General features: G+C 33.9%; 2 protein-coding genes across 3 annotated transcripts; both read left to right on the plus strand.

Moving 5' to 3' along the window:
- The first annotated feature begins 6,992 nt into the window (after positions 1–6,992).
- LOC133196340 (glycine receptor subunit alpha-2-like) lies at positions 6,993–18,238 on the plus strand. 2 transcript variants are annotated; one of them, XM_061332247.1, is made up of 9 exons: positions 6,993–7,290; positions 9,026–9,154; positions 15,285–15,358; positions 15,632–15,699; positions 15,788–16,023; positions 16,190–16,272; positions 16,405–16,545; positions 16,679–17,136; positions 17,325–18,238. In XM_061332247.1, the coding sequence occupies exons 1-9, from the start codon at positions 7,202–7,204 to the stop codon at positions 17,511–17,513; spliced, it is 1,467 nt and encodes a 488-aa protein (XP_061188231.1). In that variant the 5' UTR covers positions 6,993–7,201; the 3' UTR covers positions 17,514–18,238. The 2 variants fall into 2 exon arrangements, with proteins under 2 accessions (XP_061188231.1, XP_061188232.1); XM_061332248.1 differs by lacking the exon at positions 9,026–9,154 and having other exon boundaries at positions 6,994–7,290; positions 17,325–18,237.
- Positions 18,239–21,431: 3,193 nt separating this feature from the next.
- LOC133196811 (protocadherin-9-like) lies at positions 21,432–24,502 on the plus strand. Its single transcript, XM_061332666.1, has 3 exons — positions 21,432–24,107; positions 24,222–24,315; positions 24,426–24,502. Exons 1-3 carry the CDS (start codon positions 21,432–21,434, stop codon positions 24,500–24,502), a joined length of 2,847 nt encoding a protein of 948 aa, XP_061188650.1.
- Positions 24,503–26,159: the final 1,657 nt, after the last annotated feature.

Consider the following 26,159-nt stretch of genomic DNA (forward strand, 5'->3'; position numbering starts at 1 on the left):
CTATAATAGCAAAGCTTGTCTGGATACTTAGTCTATGACTAAAGCAAGCATTTGTTCTAAAAAGATTTCATACTTCTTTTTTGTAATACCATTTTAGTCCCATATATATTACCAATTGTACTTTATCCATAGATAACCTCGCAAGAGCTGGAAGCTATATTTTCAAGTAATCCTAAGCAAAATATGTTCCCTAATGTCATTATCAAATCTTTTTCTGACTGTAATTTACAACGAGCTCCTGTGAGACTCCATGGCCTTTAGTAACCCAGGGTTTGAATAGATTTGCATTATTTATCCAGTTTACCTCTCTCTCTCTCTCTCTCTCTCTCTCTCTCTCTCTCTGTGCATGCTTGTGTGTGTTTGTGTAAGGAAGTGGGGACTAAAACTTAAATCTTTTGGAGGATGATGAATTCCCTTATTTGTTAAAAAATGTCTTCATATTTCACACTAACTCATCAGTTTCAGTATCATCTGATGTATCAGTCACCAAACATTGCTTTGTTAGATAAATTTGAAATCCTTGCACAGATCCAATGACCATGCGACAACGTTCATGCTTCTTTTCTTAGTATTATAACTGTTTAAAACCACTTTTTATATATTGAAAGTATTCATTGAATTAGAGAAGGCCATTTTTATGAAAACCTTTGATATTTTAAGTTTAATCAATGACATTAAATAAGCATACTTTATTTTTGAAAAAAAAAATGCATTAAAGTACCTGTGTACATTTCAAGATTAAATAGCAAAATAATTGACCATTGTACCTTGTCAAAACAATAGAACAAGGTTCTTTGGCAGCTGCAGGCAGGGAAATGTGAGTCGATACTACTGCACTCAAATAGATGGGACTGATGCACTGCAAATATACTTTTGTCCAGTTTGGAGTCCCCGCCTTTAAGAACATGGATATGCTAATTTATGATTAATATTTCACCATATACTTTGTAATAAAAACACCGATTCCAAACTGTGCGATACGGCTGAGGTCATCATACCCCATATCAATGCCAGGTCCGAAAATATATCACGTATGAGACCAGCTTGCAAAAATGCATATCAAATCGGAAGAATTTTGGAAAATTAATTAATTTCATTTTATTGAAATAAAAATATATTAAAATTATGTAACTATCAGATGTTGACTTAAGGATATTCGCTCCCCAGCCAGGAACGATAGCTCATAAATACTCATTTAATTTTAAAAAGTCTCAAAATTAAGCTTGAAAACTTGCAATCTTTTTTTTGGAACAATTTTCATTTCAAGCATCTCAATATGATTCACGGTTCTTTGAAGTCTTAGAAACGGACTTGTAAAAAGTTGACATTTTTACCACCCAAAAAATCCTAAATTATATCTGTTGATCAATTTTCAATAAGCAAAAATGCAAAGCTGGTGCTTTTATTCGCGTTTCCTAAAAATATATTTGAGATTTGATTATTTTCTCTTTATAATATGATTACATGATGAAGGAAATACCATGGGTAAATACACTGTACTTTGTGAATTCAGAGAAATTTTTTAAGCATTTTTAATAACCTAACTACTGAAGATCGGACTAACAATATTTTTTTTTAAGTGACTTTAAATTGCTCTATTTAATAATAATAAAAAAAGGTGTGTACATGTATCAAACATTCTTTAATGACTTTGAAAGGTAAAAAGAAGATATCGAGTATTTTCAGTATATGATAAATGGAATACTACAAACTAAAATCCATATCGTATGTCAAATCAGCCCTTAGACTTATTTCAGCCCGAGGGCCGAAGGCTTGGTATGGGGTCACTCGAGCTGATATGACATATGATATGGATTTAACTATGTAATAATTTCTATTTATCAAACGGTAATCCTTTTCAAATGGAAATCAGTCAATGGATTAAGTCTTGTATCCCACGGTTTGTCTTTCAACGCCTCTTGTGTATTGTAATCATGACAGATCGATTGCGACAGTATTCATAATTAACTAATTGATACATGAAATAAAAGATACTACTTTAAAAATAAACAGAAGAAGAAATTTTAGTGTTGCAATATCAATGACGTTAATTACGTGACGTAGACTGCTGAAGGAAAAGTAACTGAACAATAAAAACCCTCATAAGTAGACCCTATGTGTAAAAAATTATTTTAAAAACTCCGGTGTTTTGTGTTTATACTTTATACTGTTAGAGTTTTAAGCTTTCTTTCCAGTCACCAAAGGGCTTGAAGATTCAAGAATGCGGAGAGAATAAAGAAAAAAATTTGGTAGGAACTATACCCCCACCAAAGGCTACCCCCACCAAAAGCTAAAAAAAAGTTGTATACAGTTCATGCCCAATTGAAAAAAAACAAGAAAAATATAGTGTATAGATTACACTGAATTCACCAAACAAGGATATACATGTGCGTGGATTTTAATGAACTTTAATGAGTTTGCCATACATTCAGAATTTTACCGGCTAAATGCGTGTGCGTGACACTATATCGTATTAATATTGAGTTTAAAATTGTTATATAACTTCATGTGCTTCTTTTAATTCTCGTCAAAATGTTAGATAAAAAACCTGTTATCAGCAAAAAAGTTCATTAATAGCATGATATCACGTCAAACTGTCTTAAATACTGGTATTCTCTGCCGATTGTCGATTATACCTCTAACAAGTCAACAATACCTGTAATTCCTGTGTCAATCAGTCGATAATTCCAAACAATCGACAATACCAGTAAACCCTGCTAATCAGTCAACAGTGACATATTACCGTACCAATACAATCTGTTGACAATAAAGGGATACCATACCAATCAGTCAACAGTGTCACATTACCATTACAATCAGTTGACAATACCAGTAAATCAGTCAACAGTGTCACTTTACCATTACAATCAGTTGACAATACCAGTAAATCAGTCAACAGTGCCACATTACCATTATAATCAGTTGACAATACCAGTAAATCAGTCAACAGTGTCACATTACCATTATAATCAGTTGACAATAAAGGGATACCATGCCAATCAGTCAACAGTGCCACATTACCATTACAATCAGTTGACAATACCAGTATACCATGCCAATCAGTCAACAGTGCCACATTACCATTACAATCAGTTGACAATACCAGTATACCATGCCAATCAGTCAACAGTGCCGTTTTACCATTACAATCAGTCGACAATACGGTATACCATGCTGACCAGTCAACAGTAATGCATTACCATTATAATCAATTGAGAATACCAGTATACTATGCCAATAAGTCAACAGTGCCATTTGCCATTCAATTAGTTGGCAATAACGGTAATAACCATGGTGACCAGTCAACATTGTGCTTTACCATTAATACCCATGCCAATTTGTCGACCTCACTGATTAACATGCCAATTATTGTGTGACCAAAAAGCTCACTGACCTTATTGACGGTGACATATGCGATTCGTGCTAATCAGTCAGATACAGAACCATTTTGTTAAATATATTTATCATTTTGCTTCTTTTTCATCTAAACTGCAGAGCTATATCTAAAATCATTTCCCCTTCTGCATAAGTATTAACCGCATGTTTTAAATATACGTTTACTAGTCTGGTATATTAACATGCAACCAAAAAGAAGCACATTTTGGAAGTTTCTTTAGAATATAATAACGATGAAATCATTTTTCTGCGAGTGAAAAAGGGTACCACAGGCGCTCTTGCTAAAATAAATGCACTAAGCGAAGTTAGTTCACTCGGTATCTATTCGTAACATGATAAAAACAATAAATAAAACCCTTTCTCCAATTTGAAAAGAAAATATGCCGATATGGATCCAATTTAGGAGAATGTTATAAAAATTCTCGTAAAACAAGACGTCAGTGATTAGGATGTTACCGTCTCATTTCAAAGGAACCCGACATTTTTTACATGATGGATATAAAAAATGATGACGACATACATAACTATATAGGGAAGTAATTTGTTTAATGTATTACTAATGTTTGTTCATCTATGTCTCCTACTGTGTACTATTTCTGACTTATCTTGAGAAATCTCCCACAATGTCTTGTCTGACGAGGCTTTATATATTTTTTACTTGGAAATTGATGGTTAATTAACAAGATTCTTAGTCAGTTGAGTAATAGCAACAAAGAAAGATCACAGAATAATAAAACAGCGTATTTGTAAAATTCAGAGGCACCGTGAATTATAAAACCCTTGCTATGTCTGGTTTATAATAAAAGAAAGAGATGATGGAGATTTGGCAGCGGTCGCTTCTTGGGAAGAGTTTGATAAAACGATAAATATGGTCATTAGGACCAAGATACATCGATTATAAATTTTTCTGAAGCCCGAATCAATCACGCTAATTAAATACAAACCATCAGATGCATATTGTGTTTCGCAATATTTGGTAATGCTGCTAATAAAGCTTCTAGAAACGAGATTTTGGAGAATGTTCTGAAATCAATTTAACGGACAATCTCAGTCAGTATTCCCTCATTTAAGACGGTGAATTACGTCAAACAATGACACCAGGAACTCTCTGTTTGAATTGATCCCGTTTTAGGTGAAAGTTGGTTTCCAACTGGCTACTGTTTTTTGTGGCGTAATAATTGTGCGTTAGAATAAATGATTTAACCTTGTTGACTTTAATCCTCTAAATAAATAGTTGTTCATGACTATAATGGGTATTTTTACTAATGTTTCTCAGTTCGGAGATAAGACGAATTAATATCAAAAACTGCGTTTTTGATAGGAAAATTGAGGGGGAAAAAACATGTGACTTTAGTACGAGGACAACAATGAGTTTCATTAAAATACTTCTTAAAATACATGTACGTAAGTGTCAGACAACATTATCAGAATTGAGAAGTATACCATTTAGAATCGCCACTACCAGTATTTTAAAGAATGTATATTTTCTAAGTTTATGTTTCAATTTATATGACAAGTCTCAATATATCGATCCCTGACAATTTTTTTTTTAAATATCAAACTTTTTATGTTGTCATTACATGTCATTCAAATTTATATAATTGTAACATGTACTATTCAAAGTTTCTAAAAATCCAAATCCTACTCTTACAAAACTTGAAAAACACAGTGGAATATTTTTTCCTCTCTTAAAAAATTGGGGATTTTTTTATTCTTCGGGCTCTTTGCCCACTTACATGTTTACAAGTATCTTACTATAGCTTTGTGGTTTTTGACTTCGAGGCCACGTCGTCTAATAAAGAACCGGCTAATGTAACTTAAACATTTCAAGCACATTATTTTTAAATTATTTTCTAGAGATACGTTTCATTGCTCACCAACTGAAATAAGATACTATTTTTCTGTCTTGACGACTTATCAAGAAACTAACAGGGGCAAAACTTTCCCTCGCAAAAGAGCATATCGATCCCGAGGTAAATTGTTACTTCCGTTACGCACCTACTCATCCACACACTCACAAGCGCGTTATTATACCCCCTCCAATTTCGTTGCAAGGGGATAAAAATTGAAGTAGGTAGTTTTAATACTAAGAAAACATATTGTCTGGCATAATTGGTGAGAAGCTAAAATCCTAAGACCATTCCGCAGATGTTTCATCATTAGTTCCTCAAAGAAATGCAATCATGATGAATCAAAATGTATACATATCTACATCTCCCTAATAAACAAAGTATACAATACACGAGTACACAGTACTTAAGATTAAATTTCAATGACTTTTGAGGACACAGTTTTGTAGTTAACACGTATGTAATCCAATATGTTGACAAAGTTATCGTTCGCGTGATGTAAATCCGTGGATAACCCACAGAATCCACGAACATTGGTCTCCTCAAAGACTTTGATAAGAATAGTGGAATGTTATATTAATTATATTAAGAATATTTTAATCCTTCCTGCATATAATCTAGAAAGAAAACACTAATTTCATGTCATTTAGTTTATTCTGTTGTTCAGTTTTATCACTATACCGGTATTTGATTCAAGATATCGGAAACCTGCGAAAAAAGACCTATACTTACTTTTTGTGGATTCTATTCAATTTTTGTGTTATATAATGAATGCATCCTAGAGAATATTTGATCTTCTGCTGATTCTATTTTTTTTGTGTTTATTCACTTTCAATTGTGACCCATATAAATGTTTAATATAATTCACATGCAGGGAAAGGGCGTAATAAGGTTTTAGAACTTTTGCCCGATCCGAACTGTACAATTTAAAGACAATAAAATACGTTCAAACCAAAAAACAGGTCATAGCGACAGTTAGCATGGCGCATACGAAGCAGCTGTAATCTCTGGATAATGTGCTTTTTTCTGTATTCGGTGGCTGATTATTTACCGATGATAGTTGTTTCTGCTAAACCAATAAACGCGGCGATGCCAAACGATCCTTTGTTCACACCAAAACTTCTTTTATTTAATGCCTATGTTTACTGTGATTTGTCTGGATAATAATGATCTCATTAAGTCCCTCCTGAAAAATTAATTATTTGATCATGGGTTGAGGGACCTGGAGTTTTTGTACTAAATCTTATGTTTTTAATTTAATTAATTCCACGATGCGGGGGAAACCTGTTTTTCTTTTATAATCATTGGTTTATTTATTTGTTTCTCATATTTGCTTAAAAACCGAATCAAATTAATCTTTTGATTAGTTTAATTAAATCTTCATAGCAAATCCCCTGTAAATTGGCTTCTGTATACTTGAAGCTCTATGTCCACACCCCTTGCATACTTAGCCGTACGATTTAACATACCCTACATCAAACAATTTTTAATTTGATATTGATTATTGTATTATAATCGTGTTGAAACATCATGTATTCAATACTATGTTGAGTACTGCATTTATTTTTGAAGTTCTGAATTCCCTTAGCTATTATTTTCACTTTAATAAAACTACAAATTATTTATTTTGATGAAAGGTGTATATATCTTACGCTATCGTCATTGATTTAAAGCGAAAATACATATTTCAGAACCAGTTAGATTCGGATGTTGAATTTTAGCGCGTCTTTCATCGTCCGCTCTCAGACATCAGTGAGTTTGGGGAACATACTTAGCTGGAGTTACGACTGGTGATTAGATTGATAAAAAAAACGATCCCCGGCTTTCTGCCAACTGTTTTAACTTAGCTACGAGGAAAATATATAATTTGATTCCAGAAACTGCTCATCCAATTGTAAATATTACGGTTCCGAATTTTCAATGTCGTGAGGGACTGAGAGCTACGTAAAAAGAAGATGAAGTGGTCGTGGATTTTACCACTCGTTGCTGGATTCTCCGTGGTTATTGCACAAATTAAAGGACCTAGTGAGAAAAAAGTATTAAGGTATGTGTAGAACGCCATTATAATTAAACACGTGTATATATGTTTACTTGGTATATTTCCTGTTTTGTTTTAAGTTAAAGCGTGTCGGAGACCTACTGAAACTAGAGAGAGCAGTGTATGAAATATACGTCAATGTACAAATGATTTCGAATTTCAAATGTTTTATGAGTTTATATGAATGTTAAGTATTTTTTTGTCTAAGAAGAATATTATTATTGTTTATATTGTCTTATTTATCTTGTCCATGTTTAACAGAAGGCTTTTTCTTCACGTCTTATGCAAAAGCTTTATATTTAAATGCCAATATTTTCTTCAAATTGTGATATAAACATATGCAATTTTGATTAAGCAGTTGCAATTTACATAAATTGATAATAACTTCTTAAATTCACTTTCAAGCATAAATATTTCAAAGCCATACCGAACAAACCAATTTGTATACTATAGACGTATAGTGAATCCCTTTCTATTTGCATAACCTTTACAATATAGATATACTTGACACATTCAGTACACTTAATGTCTTCCCACAAATTTTTATTAAATAGAAAATTTGGTGTTATGACTATTAGTCATGACAAGAAATTTTCTATTTTAATGAAAATTGTGGGAAGACATTTGTCTATAATTCCGTACACGTAAAAACGCCAAATGTATTCAAAAGTGTTTAGTAACTCAAGTTATACATTATAAATGAAAATGAAGTGGAACGATGTTTTCGCCAATGAATATGATTATGAAACGTTCTCTCCGCCCACGTGATATTTCGTGGTGAGTAGTAGTACAGGTCGCTCTGTACTTATTGATAGCTTGGAAGTTGCTATATCAATAATTCCGCCAAAGAACTTGTGTGTTTACCCATACTCTGTAAACAACAGACCTATTTTGTATAAACACATAGGTCAGACAATGTTATGTGACAATGCATACGATAATGTGCATGTAATATTACACATATGTATCTGCTTAGTAAAGAAATTCGAAGATTGTGCTGTCAATTTATTTTTAAAATATAATCTTTCCGAAATAAAGGTGATTTGCAGACTATATCAAAATTACATTTATTTGAATCATGAAATATGTTAAGCAAAATATACCTAAATTGTTTTTTTTTTTAAATTTCAGATAACAAAGTAATTTTTATTCTTCATATATCAGTTATGTCGTTCATTCTTCTTATATGAACTCTACCAGAATTTTTTTTTAAATACAGTTGAAAAACGATATATATTTTTTTTAAATACATATAATAGTTTTGTGAAATCTCTAGCTTTTCAGTATGGGGTACTTTGTAAATTCGGCACTGATAGAAAGATAATCCGGGGAGGGGGGCTTAAAGACAAACGATAGACCATAACCACGTAAACTATATCACTAGATATCATTACTTTTAGTATATAATCAAAATAAATGATCCGATTAATGTTTATTGATTTAAGACAGATATATTTCAAATCTGCAAACAGCAGTAACTCTCTGGCTTTTTTTCGTTCAGATACACTGAATTTACGATTCATCTAGTTAATCCCCGGTAAACTGGATTGTCCCCCTTGACGTATTATCCAATGCTGCTCTTATCCCAGCATCGATAGAATACTCTGTATAGGAAAAAGGGTGATGACCCTTCAACGAAGGAAAAACTCCCCTGAGATTGAGATCAATAGTGTAATGTGTGTCAGTTTGTTGGCTATTTCTGTATCTAATCCGGCATATCGACTTTGCTAATCTGCCCCAGAGTGCCAACAAATTCTTTAGAACATCCAGAAACGCCAAGATTAAAAGAAAAGTTCAAAATGGAGTTGTGGATGCTGCTTTCTTTATTCTTTTATGTAAAAGTTTCATGGAGTTACTCCAGAATGCAAAGGTAGGAAATCGCAGCTAGTAACCTTTACTTGTTTGGTTTATAGAGAGCGTTGCAAATTTAGCTTTTTTATTTGTTTTGCAAAGGGAAATAACTGAGAGCCAGTCACTGAGGTATTATTCCTTTATTTAAGCTGGACGCCAGCAGAACTTTTTTAGCTTGACTAATCCTACCAGTAAAACTAATCAACTTCATTCTTATAATAATAACATTTCTTATCTGCTCGATTCCATCTCTTCACATAAGTCTTTTAAGGTCTCTACAGCTGGTGCTTGTAGAATCGTTTACATGGAGAATTGATTTGATAAATATCCATGCTAGTGTTGTAACTCGAGCGAGTAAAGTCAATCAGAGAATGATAAATGGGACATTACACTAACCAGTAGCTGACAAGAACACTTGAAGTGGACCCATTTGCCTTCTCCACCAAGTAATTACGGCAAAACGAAAGCTATGCGACAAGCCTACATAAGAAATGGAATATTTCTTTGGCTTCTTTTATCTTGAAATAAAAAAATTAGCATGATTACGACTTTATCTTTCAGTAAATCAAACAAACAGGAACCCCAAAAGATGTATTCGCTTGGTCATGTTTATTAGTATGTTGTTTATGGGGTCTTAGTTCCAATAAATTACTTGTAGCTTTAGCTAGTCTGCATATTCAAAATTGGCCTTTCGATATTTATGTTATATCTTATGTTGGTGGAACCAAATTTATTACCCACAGTAAAGCAAAGCAACAAAACATTCCACGACATGCTTTTGATTTGAAATTGCGTTATAACACAAAAATACCGCAAAAAATATTTCATCTCGTACTAAAATGAACTCGATCTAGGCGTTTTATTTCGCCCTTGATATTGTGCTAATGTAATCTTTTCTCGTAGGAGGGACATTGCAATATCTGCTTGACTGTGTGCTCAAAGACATTTTTTTCCCCTTTCTTAAAAGAAAATACTTCAAATTTAAACAAAATATTCTAATATATTGTCATTAACTAAAGATTTAGAAACATTAATTTTGTCAGAAAGAACAACCATTTAACATTTTCTGAACCATCCTCACAACGTCAGGGTGCTGAGTCAACACGTGTTGACTCAGGACCCCTGACGTTGTGGGGATGTTTTTGAAGAGATATGGTTATTTTCTGTCTCAGTCCAGAGCGTATTATAAAACTATAACTAAACTTTGAAAACAGATGGGATAAGCTAGTGTTGTTTTGAAATTCATTCGTTACTTAACTATACACTTTTCATCGTGAATACGTATACAATAAGATTTTTGGATTGCTTGATTGGACACTCTATAAAAGTCTACAAATTCATAACTATGTGGTAAAAATGCATACATAAAAAGAAAGATTATCATAATTTTAGGTGTCACACATGATTTGTAATTCTACTAGATAAGTTTTAATTTTCAGTACTCAAAAAGGTTCGATTTTCCAGTTAAAATTAATATTTATCTGGCTGGCACCCATCACTTGGATACTTCTTTCAAACTATGAAGCGTTCGAGTTTTGAAGAAACTACTCGTCATTACATGTAATAGAAATATGGCAAATCTAATAAAACAACTGACCTATAGGGAAAACAGCGCATACTGATTTTAAAAAATCAACCACCCTCACCCCCTCACAATTAGCTACTTTCATATTGCAGACATAAGTTTATTGTTTTCGGTGCTAATATCGCAAAAAAAAAAAAATAAATAAAAAAGTAAAAAAAATAAAAACAAAACAAAACAAGATGTGTTTGTGAAACACTGATGCCCCGTATGGCAACTTATAGCGAAGGTTAAACTTTCTCAAATGCAAATCAAATATGCTGGTTCCCAAAGTAAGGTCTTGTACCGAGGAATATACCTGTGAAATGTATAAGCCCTATAGCAGCAACCATTGAAAAAATATGGAAAAGTTAAAGTTTTTTCAAAATTAGGTCTTACATCAAGGTCAAGGTCAAATGGTCAAAATTAATGGAGCCCAAAGAAAGGCCTTCTCACAAGAAATACACATATGAAATACGAAAGCCCTAACATTAACCGTTTAAAAGATATGGCCAAGGTTAAAGTTTTTCAAAAATAGGTCAAACTCCAAGGTCAAGGTCAATGGGCTATAACTGGTGGTATCTAAAGGAAGGCCTTGTCACAAGGATTACACAGAATGTGAAGAATGAAAGTCAAAGCACCAACTGTTCAAAAGTTATGGCCAAGGTTAAAGTTTTCCAAAAGTAGGTCAAACTCCAAGGTCAAAGGGTCAAAATTGTTGGTATTTAAAGGAAGGTCTTGTCACAAGAATTACATATGTTAAGAATGAAAGCCCTAGCACTAACCGTTCAAAAGATATTGCCAATGTTAAAGTTTTTCAAAAGTAGGTCAAACTCGTAGGTCAAAGGGTCAAAGTTGTTGGTATCCATAGAAAGGTCTTGTCACACGGATTACACTTGTGAAGAGTGAAAGCCCTAGCATTAACCGTTTAAAAGTTATAGCCAATGTTAAAGTTTTTCAAAAGTAGGTCAAACTCCAAGGTCAAGGTCAAAGGGTCAAAATTGTTGGAATCCAAACGAAGGACTTGTCACAAGGATTACACAGGTGAAGTATGAAAGCCCTTGCACCAACTGTTCAAAAGTTATGGCCAAGGTTAAAGTTGGGTAAAATTTTATAAAACTGGGTCAAACTCCAAGATCAAGGTCAAAAGGTCAAATATGATGGTACCCAAAGAAAGGTCCTGTCACAAGGAATACACATGTAAAATATGAAAGCCATAGCTCCAACCAATCAAAAGTTATAAGCAATGTTAAAGTTTTTGCAACAAACAGACAGACAGACAGACAGATGGACGGACAGGGCAAAAACTATATACCCCCGAATTTTCGATACGGGGGCATAACAAAGCAAGAAATTTAGAGCGTTCCGGCCCTATGTATTCGTGGAACCATGTTACAAAGTCCAATATACATGTATTTCACAGTATGTGTTCACAGCATCATGTTGTATAATTTATGATTTTTTTAAGCATTGCAATAAATTTTTGTTTTAATATAAATTAATTTACTGGGCAGGTGTAGTTCTGTATAAACCTCTGGAAAAACAATATCTTAAACGACAGTGGAACAGTAAATATATTTATGGAAAAATCGTGTGGACTGTATGAGAACCAATATTGTCCAAAAAATGGTTGTTTTCCAGATAACATTTACTAGACCAGTGTCTGCAGGCATTGGTTTGGGACCTCTCATCAGACCCACTTATGTAAATATGACAGAAATAGCAATAAACTACAATTATGATAATAGAATAGGGAGTACTTAACGTACATGTGTGTCTCGTTAAAGCCACTTTCAATTTTAGGGAATATCAAAACGTTGTTCATTCTTTGGTACGCAAATGCATCTGTCGATGGCTCGTATATTAGCACGTTTAGGGTCATTGGAGAAGCTAAAAAGGTACGAGTCTGGAAGTTTCGTGGAAACAACAGCTAGGGGATGATTCTCTGTCACATCCGGTTAGATGCTTAACAGTAATGTCGTCAAACGCAGGCATGACGTGCATGCGGTCAGAGTAAACTGAAACATATTGGCTTCCAAGTCGTGAGACATAGTACCCTAAAAAGACTAAAATTACCGGATTTGTGTCAATCAAATTAATAAAACACGACAAATAAGTTTTGGAAACACATAAATCGTCTTTTTTATATAGTAAATTCACGATAAACATATAGACAACTTGTGCGTAGAATGAAAATATGAAAATAAACAGGCTATTTTTTGTATTTTGTTTATATCCCTTTGAATGACATTTGAATTTGTTTATCACAGCTCTGTTCTAAAATATTGTTATATATATCGACTTTTATACTCCTGAAATATTCTACAGAGATTTTATCAGAAAGGTTATGCACTTCTTGGTGCCAGAGCATAAATATTCGTTTTTCGAGACAACTGATATAAATCTTCGTTTCTTAGAATAAAAAAATTGAATATGAGTTAACTTCACACAGTCATGTAGATTTATCCAATGCTTGATAAAATAAACAGGTCAGTAGAATCGGTGGGTTTACCTTCATCACTACATAGAGTCATTTAGTGACATTTGAACTAGAATTTCTTTGTCTCTTTCTTCGGCTGTCATTACACCAGAAGGCTGGCTATACGTCGATTACAGAAAGAACAAGAGGCCCAAGGGCCACATAGCTCACCTGAGCACTGTGGCTAGGAAAAAAGGAAAAATCAGTTTAGTATTGAAAAGCTTAAATGCATAAGTGGTCCCAGCCTACCCCTAAAAAGGGAGTGGGGGGGGGGTCATGATTTGAACAAACTTGAATCTACAATATATGAGGACGCCTCCGTATAAATATGACAAACCGTGGCTCTGCTGTTCTTGAGATTTTTAAAGATTTTTCCTATATATTCCTATGTAAAACTTTGATCGTCCAATGTGGCCCCACCCAACCCCCGGGGGTCATGATTTGAACAAACTTGAATCTACACCACCTGAGGATGCTTCCAAATAAATATGACCAATCATAGCTTTGCTGTTCTTGAGAAGAAGATTTTTGAAGATTTTTCCTATATATTCCTATGTAAAACTTTGATCGTCCATTGTGGACCCACCCTATCCTCAGGGGTCATGATTTGAACAAACTTGAATCTACACCACCTGAGGATGCTTCCATATAAATATGACCAATGATAGCTTTGCTGTTTTTGAGAAGAAGATTTTTGAAGATTTTTCCTATATATTCCTATGTAAAACTTTGATCGTCCAATGTGGCCCCACCCAACCCCAGGGGGTCATGATTTGAACAAACTTGAATCTACACCACCTGAGGATGCTTCCATATAAATATGACCAATCATAGCTTTGCTGTTCTTGAGAAGAAGATTTTTGAAGATTTTTCCTATATATTCCAGACCTATGTAAAACTTTGATCGTCCAATGTGGCCCCACCCTACCCCCGGGGGTCATGATTTGTACAAACTTGAATCTACACCACCTGTGGATGCTTCCAAATAAATATGACCAATCATAGCTTTGCTGTTCTTGAGAAGAAGATTTTTGAAGATTTTTCCTATATATTCCTATGTAAAACTTTGATCGTCCATTGTGGCCCAACCCTATCCCCGGGGGTCATGATTTGAACAAACTTGAATCTACACTACCTGACAATAATTCCACATGAGTTTCATCTTTCCTGGCCCACTGATTCTTGAGAAGAAGATTTTTCAATAATGCCATTAATTTTTTGCTATTTCGTAATTATCTCCCCTTGGAGGAGGGCGTGGCCCTTCATTTGAACAAACTTGAAACCCCTTCACCCAAGGATACTTTGTGCCAAGTTTGATTGAAATTGGCCCAGTAGTTCTGGAGAAGAAGATGAAAATGTGAAAAGTTTACGACAACAACGACGCCGACGACACCGCCGACGACGACAGACAACGGACAAATTTTGAACAGAAAAGCTCACTTGAGCCTTCGGCTCAGGTGAGCTAAAAAGTGGATGTCAGAATGGGGAAAGGCGATGGAAAAATAATTCAAGGAGGTTGGGAGGTCGGAAAATTAACCAACAGAATTGCCTTTAAAATGAAATATGATTCTTCTGGCCATAAACTGTTATTTTAAGTAAAGAAAAAATATACGTTCCAACTATAGTATTTACTTCTTATGCACTTTCCCATATCGTTATACAGTGCTCTTCTTTTTGGAGATTTAAATAGTCTAAAAATGACCATGACCACCCAACCCTCTTAATCATAATTTCTGTGAAGGATACATTCATATAAATGTATGAAGTTTGAGACTGGTAAGGATATAATTACTGTGAGGTAAAAACGAAAATATAAGTAATTACTAGTATCATTATCTTTCTGGGGGGTGGAGGTGGAGTGTCGGAGGACGATAACTGACAAGGGAGTACATAATAATTCTTGTGCCGCTTATATAAATATTATTGTGTACATTGTATTATTCCCATACATGAATTATTACTTTATACCTACTTATCTACACGTATTTATCAGACACCCCTACGATGAAATGTGAACAATGTACCATTCTAAATGACGCAGTTTTTACATTATGTCTTTGTATAAAATGCATATTTTGTTTTGAAAATATGGAATCTTTTTCATTTCAGAACAGATTTATTGATGCGTATAGTTAGTGAAAAGGATTTAGAGAATCCGCCAAACTATGATAAGTTTGACTCTGGTAAGTAACGTTATTCTGCAAAACGCCTTTTGGCTCTTTTTTCAAATGACATCAATGTTCCAATTAGAAGAGATATATTTGATATTTTTCTATTTCCAAAATTAATAAAATTTTATAACAGACTTTATCATCAAATATTTCTGCATAGAATACTAACAAAATATTCCAGTTATAAATATCCCTTATATTTCGGTTTCTTCAAATCAAATTTAGATTCTTGCATCGAAGTCATTTTTATCACTCCATGATAAATTGACCCTCATTGTTTTGCAGATAAAATTACAGTCATCGAGGCTGACTTGAACGTAAACAGTTTCGATTCCATCAATGAAGCTAACATGGTAAACGAGTGTTATAAACATTCGATCATTCGTGTAAATTTGGCTTCACTGTAATTAACTTTAAACACTTTATAATACCTCTTTACAGGATTTTAGAATTTCTGTAATGTTACACTTACGCTGGATTAACACCCTAATAACGAAAAAGTTTTCGTCGGTGAAAAGCACGCTGGAGTACGTAGAACTAGACGCTACTAAGATGGGACGCCTCTGGGTCCCGGACTTGTATTTCCCAAATGAAAAACAGTCCAACTTCTTCAACGTAATGACGGATAATAAGATGATGAGATTGCACCGCAATGGGACGATTGACTACACCACTAGGTTAATTTAATGCAATCGCGATTGTTATTCGATAAGATTTTTGTGTGTGTGTGTATTCCATCATAATACAAATGTTTTTCTTTAGGCAATAAAAGAGCTTTAGTAAATGTAATTCAAAATCATTTTTATTTGGCTCCGAATGATTATTGCTAATATTCTATTACAGAATTGCCTTAACACTGTCTTGTCCTATGAATTTGGAAAGGTTCCCATTTGACAAACAAACGTGTTCAATTAAAATAGAAAGTTGTAAGTGCAAAACATTTCATAATTATTCAATTTAATGAAAGATAGTCCAGACTTATAACGTTCATCTTCGATTTAAGCACAGTTAAAAATAATAAAACACAGTTAACAGTTAATACTTACTTTTATCTATAGTTGGCTATACCACCAGCAGTATACAGCTGAGGTGGTCCAATATTTCTGAAAATGCCGTCGCTCTGAATCAGACCAGCCTCCCTCAGTTTGAGGTCACCGGAAGGAATTACTCATTTCGGGAAAGAACCCACAGATTTAGAGGTACAATAATAAGTGCTAATAATGTTACAATAAAGGGGTAAACAGATTCACAGCACTGCTTCAGTCATTGGATTTTAACTGAAACACATTATTATTTAAACATGTATCTTTATTATACCGTATTATTTTGTAGGAAATTTCAGTTATCTTCAAGCTGACTTTCATTTGGAACGCAATATTGGTTATTACATGATACAAATGTACATTCCGAGTCTCCTGATTGTTTTATTGTCATGGGTGTCGTTCTGGCTTAATGTCAACTCAGTCCCAGCCCGAATTTCCTTGGGTGTACTCTCAGTTCTCACAATAACTACCCAGAGTTCTGCAGTGAATGCGTCACTTCCTCGTGTTTCTTACATCAAAGCAATTGACATCTGGATGACAACATGTCTTGTTTTTGTATTTGCGGCGCTGATTGAGTTCTCGGTGGCTAATGTACTGAGTAGAAATAACAAGTCAGAAAAAGAATTTCTTCAGAGTATATTTCGAATGACAAAAATTGGCCGAATAGAGAAAGAGAAAAATGGTAATGATGTCACAAAAGGTCTGCGTCATCGTCGACAGAGTCAGTTAGACGGAGAAAAGAAAGATGTAAGTGCATGTATGGATTCTTACAAAAAGGATACAGAAAAGTCAATTCTTAACAAAGCTTGAATATAGTACTAGTATTAAGTATTAATCTATGAATCAATATGAAAATAGCTAGAATTTTTGCTGTACATTAAAATGAAATGTACATGTATTAAATAATAATGATGCTTGCATTTTCTATCATTCAGCTTATTGTGAATGAGTTTGGTAATGTCAACTTAAAGACGGAAGCCAAAGAGAAAACAGAAAAACTCCAGGAAAACAAGGGACTAGCCTACGCATCCTATCTAGATGTGATCTGCAGAGTCCTATTTCCTACAATATTTGCCATTTTTAACATTATATATTGGGTTTATTTTTGGAAACTAACCGCGTAAACTACTAATCAATGTTTATTGATTAATCAACAATGATGTGTAGTTAACTAAATACATGTAGATTAACTTCATAATTTTGTTATACAGACATACATTATGAAGAATTTGTCTTTTGAGCGTCCATATGTGTTTTGTAGATGTTTTTGGTATTTTGTTTTTAATGTGTAATTCGATTGAGATGTTATAGTAAATTTCTTTGTTTGTTGTAAGTACATATACATTTTATTGGAGATAAAGTACTTCCTATTTTTCTTCCAGTATGTAAGGACCACCATTATTATCATCATCATCCGTCCTCAACATTAAGAGTACAGTCTTTCCACATTTGTTGATAAGTACTATCATTCAGACCCCTAGATGTACCATGTTTACTGCTATGAATATTCCTAGATCTAATATCTACATGGAATAATTATAGCCTTTACACAATTGAAACATTTACATGAGATCATTTTGATAACCTGTATGTAGATTTACTATGTAGTATACTTATGATTCAAAGTTCTTGTTTTATGATCAAATACATATTCATAACTCAGATATGTACATGAGCATGTTCGAGATAATTAAATGAGATATTATTTTAGATTATTCATTTATTATATTTTTTTTTACTTGTGATATGCGTATGTCATATATTTGTGGTCATTTTCTACACGTTTTTGGTTTCATCACTAACGTTTATTTTTGCTGTCGATTGTATAAGTACTAACAATTTATTTATTTTTGTGAAATAAAGTTTGTGTTTTACATTTTTGCCGTTTGGTTACAAAATAAAGGGGAAAAAATCATTGTCCATTCTTATATGATTATCCTATAAAAATTCAAGAAGTTTTAATTGCCTTTTAAACTTGAACTATAGATAGCGGATGGAATCAACTGATGGATATTTATCAACAAAAGTAGCTGCAATCAATTCAAAGACAGGTGAAATGAAATTATGTAATTAAAAATATATAACATCAGTCCGCTTTGGAGGAACTGGTTGAATTTTAATAAGCAACGCAACAACCTTGACACAAAATTAAGAAACAATGGGGCTATATATTGTAAAGTTATGCTAAAGTATATATTCGGGATATCGATATCATTACCCCAATTTAACGATTTTTTTGTTGTCGTGAAGTATGTCAACTGTCGTCAATTTTTTTTTAAAGTTTACTTTTTTCCATTCAATTTAAACCGGTATTTGCCGATCACGAAATATGTTAATTTTTTTTCTCCAGGATGTATTTTAAAAAAAAAAAATATTGAAAGTTAATTAGCTCAATTAACATGAAATAAAAATGAGCTGCTTATCCGTTTGACTTCATATAATGTATACATTCAATTTTCTTAAAATATAATTATATTTTTTTTTTGGGGGGGGGGGGGCTCTTTGATAGGTTGGAATCTCTATTTTCTTTTTCTTTTCTTTTTTTCCTTTTTTTTTTTTGAATGTCGATTATAATATAATTTGAAGAAAAAAAAACATTAAGCCCTCTACTTCATTCTACTTATGGAAAATGAACTATCGAAGGGAAGTGAACGAAGTTCTCTAACTCTAGAAAATCAATAATCAAATTTTGAGTTCACACTACATGTATTTTGAAGTGTGCGGGAAAAAATATATATAGTTATTTGACTCCTCGTGCACGTCATCACTTTTGGACGAAATTCTTATCTTTTACAGCAAAAAGAAAACATTTTTAGTTAAGTAGAAAAAGTTGCAATTTTTTATTAAGAAAAACATAGATTTTTCAAATTGTTAACTTTTTTCTCAAATTAAACAAATAAAGTTCTTGTATATCAATTTTTATGAGATTTTTTATTTAATTCTGTTTATCATTTTGCAAAACAAAATCAATTCTGCTTTATCATTTGAGTTCATAGTTATACTTTCATGCAAGTAAATAATGAATATCACAGGGGATCCTTATCCCTCTGAACCGTGTGTGATTATTTCTTTAATTTTATATTTGTAGAATTAATTTTAAAAAAAAATGTCCGTCTTTATTTTACATTGCAATAAGGGGTATAAAAATGTCCCTTGTGATCACTTCATTATTTTATTTGGCTCCATATTTCCATTCCATTGAAAACCAGTACAACGTAAAAAGAGGAGTAAATCTAACTTAATCCTCACCGACCATAAACTGGTCAAGATATCAGGTCAAGATGATGAGGGCGCCCTCTGGTTCATTTAATTAAAGAACACAATATTAATGGGGGATTATGTGGATTTTCCCAGTCATAAATCAAAGGTGTGCAGTCCCCCAGGTAATGAATCATTAATCCTGAGAAAATTGCAACTCAACACACCAAAATATTGCTTCAAAAAGCAAAACGCGTGTGACTAAGTTTTGCACGCGCCACAGGGCATAATTTGACGCCTCGCGCGTGTAGAACTTCTCGAATTTTGCACAATTGTAAAAGTGAATTAAATATGCAATTATGTTTCTTAATTTTCTAAAATGACAAGCCAGTTAATTGGTCAACGTGTTAAACTAGTATATAAATATTTTCTCTGCTAAGAATTCTTCAGTATCTACCCTTCACTGATAGAAAAAAGTATACATTTTTATAGGCTGTGTTTACTTTGGAATTATTCACAATACCTGACATGTGTGTACATTAGTACGTTAGTCATCTGAATGATCTATATTCAAGGTGAGTTTCTTTGAAGTATAACTGAGTAAAAGCCATAAATATGTAGTACTGTCAATGCTTTATTTATAGAAGGACTTGTCGTAAAACACCTCAAAACATTTTTTGTCACTAATGGCCATTTAAGTACGTAACATTATGGCCATAAAATTCCATTTGTTTGATTCAAAAACATATAATGGCTCGTGGACGTAATATAAAAATATCAAAAACATGTAAAAATATTTTCACAATCTGTCGGTGCCGATTTATTAGTAGTGAGAATTTTATCATTTTAGATAACTTTGTGTAAGGGTTTCATTGTGACTCAAGCCGCACATGTAAGAAAGGTTATTTTAACGGGTAGATAAAACAGATTTATTCATTTAATATCTCGGATTTCATGGATTTGGATATATACTTCTCGGTAAGATATCTAATTATTTTTTATCGGCATTTCATACATAATGAAGTGTTCTTTATAGACTATAAGATGCGAATGACATATTTATTTTTTATTTATTTATTATATATTGATTAATTGGTGTATTTATTTATTTATTTTGTGGGATAGATTATTAAATAATTTACATAAAATATTAACTGTTAACTTTAAAAAATATATTCTGGTTTTATAAAATCTCAAGTCTGTCTTCTCCATACCTAATCGAGAAATATTTTTAAACGATCTCCATTGTATTTTCAGTATATATATACTTTAAGTAGCTGTATTCTTTATTATTATTTTCATGTCTGTTCCTGACCATCAATTAACATTTCACGAATAATCCTCAATAATTCCACTTCTGTTGGAAATTACAAAGGTCAACAATACGTTTTTCTCTCTACCTGTTAATTTCGACGCCTCATTCACTTTAAAAAAAAAAATAAAAAATCACGGCATAACGCCCGAGTACAAATAAACATCAGATTTTCACACATTCTTTTACATAATTGTTTACGACACCATGCACCCGACACAATAGAAAAGTTTAAGTGAATTAAGCCTTAAGGCTTTGTTAAGTAATTAAACAAATTTGTGTGATAGTGTAAAGTATATTTGATCATTGTTTGTAGTCTTTTTCACCGAAGGCGTTAAACCGATTCTCATGAGAAAAGGAAAAAATACTATATATGTTCTTTAAACGTAGATCAGATTGTATCAAATTGGTAAATATCCGAGGGGAAATGCGGATCTAACATGATAGTTCACCACGCAACACCTGTCTAAAAATTTTAAAATTTTAAGCAATTCTTTCTACATCCATTTCAGAAACTGCTGCTATTTTGAAAATGTTGAGTTTTGCTTTCCTGATATCCTGCGCGTGCATAGTGCACGGATCTAAAACTACACTCCATGTTGTCGAGGAGTCGGATATAAACACGTTGATCGGTCATACTGGCGATGGAATCCTACAGACCTTACCAGAGGGGGCTCAATCAGATCTAGTGTACAGTATGATCGGGTCTGGGGAACATGCCAACCTAGTGAAATTGAACAAGCAGAACGGATATCTCTACACAGCGGAACTTATTGACCGGGAATCAACTTGTGGAAACCGTGAAACATGCTCCATCAATCTGAAAGTTGCTCTATACTCACCAAAAGCAAGCCACTTTGAGATCGTAGATGTGGAAATTCAGATTGATGACGTTAACGACCATGCACCGAGATTTCTAGAGAATCGGATTAACATCAACGTTCCGGAATCTACCCCTACTGGAACCATTATCACCACAGTGACAGCCACAGACCGAGACTCAACAGAAAAATACCGTAATGTAACATATAAAGCTTCAAATGCAGATGTGTTTGGTCTTCAAGTAACAAAGAACAAAGAAGGTATACGAATGGCCTCTCTTATTCTTCTGAAAGATCTGAACCGTGAATCTAGAGACTCTTACAATGTAGCTATCATAGCTTCTGATGGGGGAAAAACATCGGATGCCAGCAAAATTGATATTGATATCACAGTTACGGACACCAATGATAATAGCCCTCGGTTTGAACATTCTAGCTACAACGTCTCAGTCCAGGAGAACGTTACGATAGGAACGGTTGTCCTAACAGTACGAGCAACAGATCCCGACCTCAGAGACAATGGACGTGTTTCCTACAGATTGTCAGGAGAAACGTCATTCTTCGGATTGTTTTTCATGATCGACGAATCGTCAGGTGATATATCCGTCAAAGAAGACTTAACTCGAATAAGTGGAGAGACATTTCAACTGGAAGTTATAAGTGAAGACCACGGAAAACAGCCGCTTGCATCCCGAGTTAACCTTACCGTTTCTGTGAAGGACGTTGTCAACAACGCTCCTGTGATTGATGTGAATATTCTGTCCCGAGGAGGCGGACAGACGAATGATAATCTCACCGCTCTTGTGCCGGAGTCCCAGGAAACAGGTAATGTCGTAGCGTTCATCACCGTCACCGACAGAGATATAGGCATGAACGGGAATGTCTCCTGCTCAATTTCCAGTGCAGTCTTTGAACTTCAGAACGTCCCGTCTTCCGGATATATAATCGTGTCTAAAATACCACTGGACAGGGAGATTAATGAACGATATGATATCACAGTAATGTGTGCAGATGCTGGAATTCCTCCATTGTCCTCTACTGTTAGCATTGCAGTTCTAGTCCAAGACATGAATGATAATCCTCCAGTGTTTAGCAAGAAGTCTTACTTCACATCAATCATCGAAAACAATGCACCCGGAATACATCTAGTAACTGTGTCTGCTACTGATGAAGACTTAGGCGAAAATGCGCAAATAGAATACTTCATTCAGGGTAAACGCAAAGGACTTGCAATCGATTCTAAATCTGGTGTCCTGAGAGCTAGAACAAGCTTTGACCGCGAAAAGACCAGTGAGTATGAAGTGACAGTCGTCGCAGTGGATTCTGGTTGGCCTTCACTCACCGCTACAACAACGGTGTTCATATCTATTCTTGACGCTAATGACAATGCACCATCGTTTAAGGTATCCCATTTCCAGTTTTTCGTCCTTGAAAATATGCCAGCTGGAATGAAGGTCGGACAGTTGAGTGCAACAGACAAAGATGTTGGTGTCAATGGTAACTTGCTGTTTTCAGTAATAGAGGGATACAAAAATACGATCCCCTTTATCGTATTTCAAGACGGCATCATAAAAACCAGTGAAACACTGGATAGAGAAGAGAAAGACAGATACTCTTTCCAAGTTAAAGTGTATGATTTGGGATCTCCATCATTTGTCTCAACAGCAGACGTCACAGTTCGCTTAGCAGACAACAACGATAATGCACCGGTTATCACCTACCCTGCCAAAGAAAACGAAACTGTTATTGTGTTTTCTACGAACACAGTTGGATCCACAGTCGCTGTCATTCAAGCAAAAGATGCGGACGAATCGGGACCAAATAGTGACTTAGAATTCAGCATAATATCAGGAAACGACGAAGGAGTTTTTGCTGTGGATAATACATTTGGTACATTAAGGATAAACAAGGAAAGAAAGCTAGAAGAAGATGAGAGCTATTTGCTTCACATTCGAGTTAGTGACAAAGGATATAACAAGAAAAGTGTAGATACAAAGTTGAAAATCATTTTGAAATATGTGAATGGACTGGAACAATCAGGCACAGGGCCAAGGAACGCCATGGTGACTACTTCTGTCGTAGCAATCACGGTGGTAGCGGCTGTTGTCATAACAACCATCTTGTGTATCTTCAGGAGAAACGCACAGAAAAAGAAGAAAGAAAAACAAAATCGAGCACAATCTTACAAGCAGTCCCAGCAAGTGATTCCAATTGACGCCATCGTCTACAAACCTACCACTACGAAACAGGTCACTTTCACAGAAAAAAAGGTCCCAGAAACTGTTAATATGACGTCATCAACAACAGATCACGAGGATCTTGACAATATGGAACTTTATAACTCAACGGGGACATCTATGTTCACTAACTCTCTAATAGAATGCAGGGTAAGGGAATATATATTTTAAAAAATGTTAGAAAAATCACTAATTTTACAATTGCATGCATCGTTTGAATATAAAGGGACAGTTTTGTCATTTACTTGCGTTTTTCTTCTACAGAAAATGATGACAGATGAAGATAGCGATGACTCTGACTGCAGAACCAACTGTGACAGTGGAAAAGGTGGCAGCTATCTGGATATTTATAAACTTAGTAAGTCAACCAGAGTTATTTCTTGTAGAATTAAGAATTATGTATAATTTACATCAACGCACCTTAGTAATTTTTTAGGTAATCTGTAACATGATTTTTTTTAATTTCAGACAGAATGAGAAATCTAGGATATTTTGGACCAAAACGGCCACCACTGGAGAAAATGGACGTTATGGATATCATCTGAAGAACTCAGGTGAACAAAAGTTTAACCTTTTGGGAAAAAAATAAAGATGTCGCGCACCCAGCTGCGGAGTAATTCAGATGGGTCCGAAATTGGTCTTTCCCCGTGAGCGGAAGGTTCCTGGACAGAAGGCAGTGTTAGCCGCGGAAATACGGACAATAAATAATTCTGGGGTTTAGTGCTTTTACCACAGAATGGAAGCTTATATACGTAATAGGCTTTATCTGTAACTTGTAGTGCTACTAAAAAATCATGCGAATTGATAAGAATGTATTATAGTTGATTAATATATTTCAGATTTTGCATGCACACTAACTTGATGAAAATTAATTATTTAAATCATCAATAAATGTTTATACAAAAAGTAGTTGTTCGTTGCTGATTTTGGGTCTTAAAATACTTTTTAAGTTGTAAGTTTAGCTGAAGGGGGAAACTCCTTGAACAGCGAAAACTGGGACTGTTTAATTTTACTTAAGTCCTCAGGTATGTTAGTACATTGAATTTAACAACTGAGCCAGTTGATAAAATAAACAACATAAATATTATATATATAGTGTATCGCAACAGTATTGGTCTGAAAATATCGGAGTTATCCTTCTTTGAATCGTGACATGAACCTTTATTGAATGCCAAATTAACATATATTAAAATATTTGTACCTGTCTTCAAAAATAACTGTGATTATTTCCAAATGAATTGAAGATAGGTTTAATTCTATTATACCTATATTTAATTCATTTGGAGATAGGTACAATTGATTTAAAGATATAGGCCGCTGGAAGTGATTTCACTTTGCGGGGGCACAATCATACATTTACAGCTTGGGGGGGGGGGCACTATCAATTACCAAAAATTCCTTGACAAGCCACAAAAAAGGTCATCAGACGTTATTATTGAGGGGTGCAAGCATATAGTATTTGTACGAAAGCCCATTGAGCTCATTTTCGTAGGTAACAAAAATATATTTTTCGCGTCATAACGCGTAACTTTCGCGTCATAACGCGTAACTTTCGCGAATAAACGCGAAACTTTCGCGAATAAACGCGAAACTTTCGCGAATAAACGCGTAACTTTCGCGTTATAACGCGAAAGTTTCGCATTTATTCGCGAAAGTTACGCGTTTATTCGCGAAAGTTACGCGTTATGACGCGAAAAATATATTTTTGTTACCTACGAAAATGAGCTCAATGGGCTTTCGTACAAATACCATGAATTAAAGATAGGTATAATTGATTTTAAAATAGGTACGGTGCAGTTGAATTGAACCTAGGTATAATTGATTTGTACCTATATTTAGAACCTTTGTGGACATGTATTAATTGTACCTATCTTTAAATAAATTGTACCTATCTTCAATTGAATTAATTAAAAATAGGTTTAATTGTATTGAACTGTATAATTGAATTGAACCTATCTGTGATAGAGTTAAAGAAAGTTTTATTCATTTGAACATATGTTCAGTTATTTAAAGCTATGTGTAATTATTTATACCTATCTTAAATTCATTTAGACCTATCTTAAAATCAGTTGTACCTATCTTCAATTTATTTGAAGATAGGTTCAATTATTTAAAGATAAGTACAATATTTTAATACACGTATTAGTTAATTTGGCGTTCCATATATATTTTCTGTTTACGGTCGAAGGTGTCTCGGAAGAA

The sequence above is a fragment of the Saccostrea echinata genome, unplaced genomic scaffold, assembly GCF_033153115.1.
Source record: "Saccostrea echinata isolate AGI-Se365-2 ecotype Australia unplaced genomic scaffold, CSIRO_AGI_Sech_v1 ptg000030l, whole genome shotgun sequence".
Classification (NCBI taxonomy): domain Eukaryota; kingdom Metazoa; phylum Mollusca; class Bivalvia; order Ostreida; family Ostreidae; genus Saccostrea; species Saccostrea echinata.

Bases quoted from the DNA above. Each gene is read 5' to 3' on its own strand.
- LOC133196340 (XM_061332247.1), top strand. From the start codon at position 7,202: ATGAAGTGGTCGTGGATTTTACCACTCGTTGCTGGATTCTCCGTGGTT. The intron at 16,024-16,189 runs GTTAATTTAATG...ATTCTATTACAG, and splicing joins ACGATTGACTACACCACTAG to AATTGCCTTAACACTGTCTT. The intron at 17,137-17,324 runs GTAAGTGCATGT...TCTATCATTCAG, and splicing joins TAGACGGAGAAAAGAAAGAT to CTTATTGTGAATGAGTTTGG.
- LOC133196811 (XM_061332666.1), top strand. From the start codon at position 21,432: ATGTTGAGTTTTGCTTTCCTGATATCCTGCGCGTGCATAGTGCACGGA. The intron at 24,108-24,221 runs GTAAGGGAATAT...TTTCTTCTACAG, and splicing joins ACTCTCTAATAGAATGCAGG to AAAATGATGACAGATGAAGA. The intron at 24,316-24,425 runs GTAAGTCAACCA...TTTTAATTTCAG, and splicing joins TCTGGATATTTATAAACTTA to ACAGAATGAGAAATCTAGGA.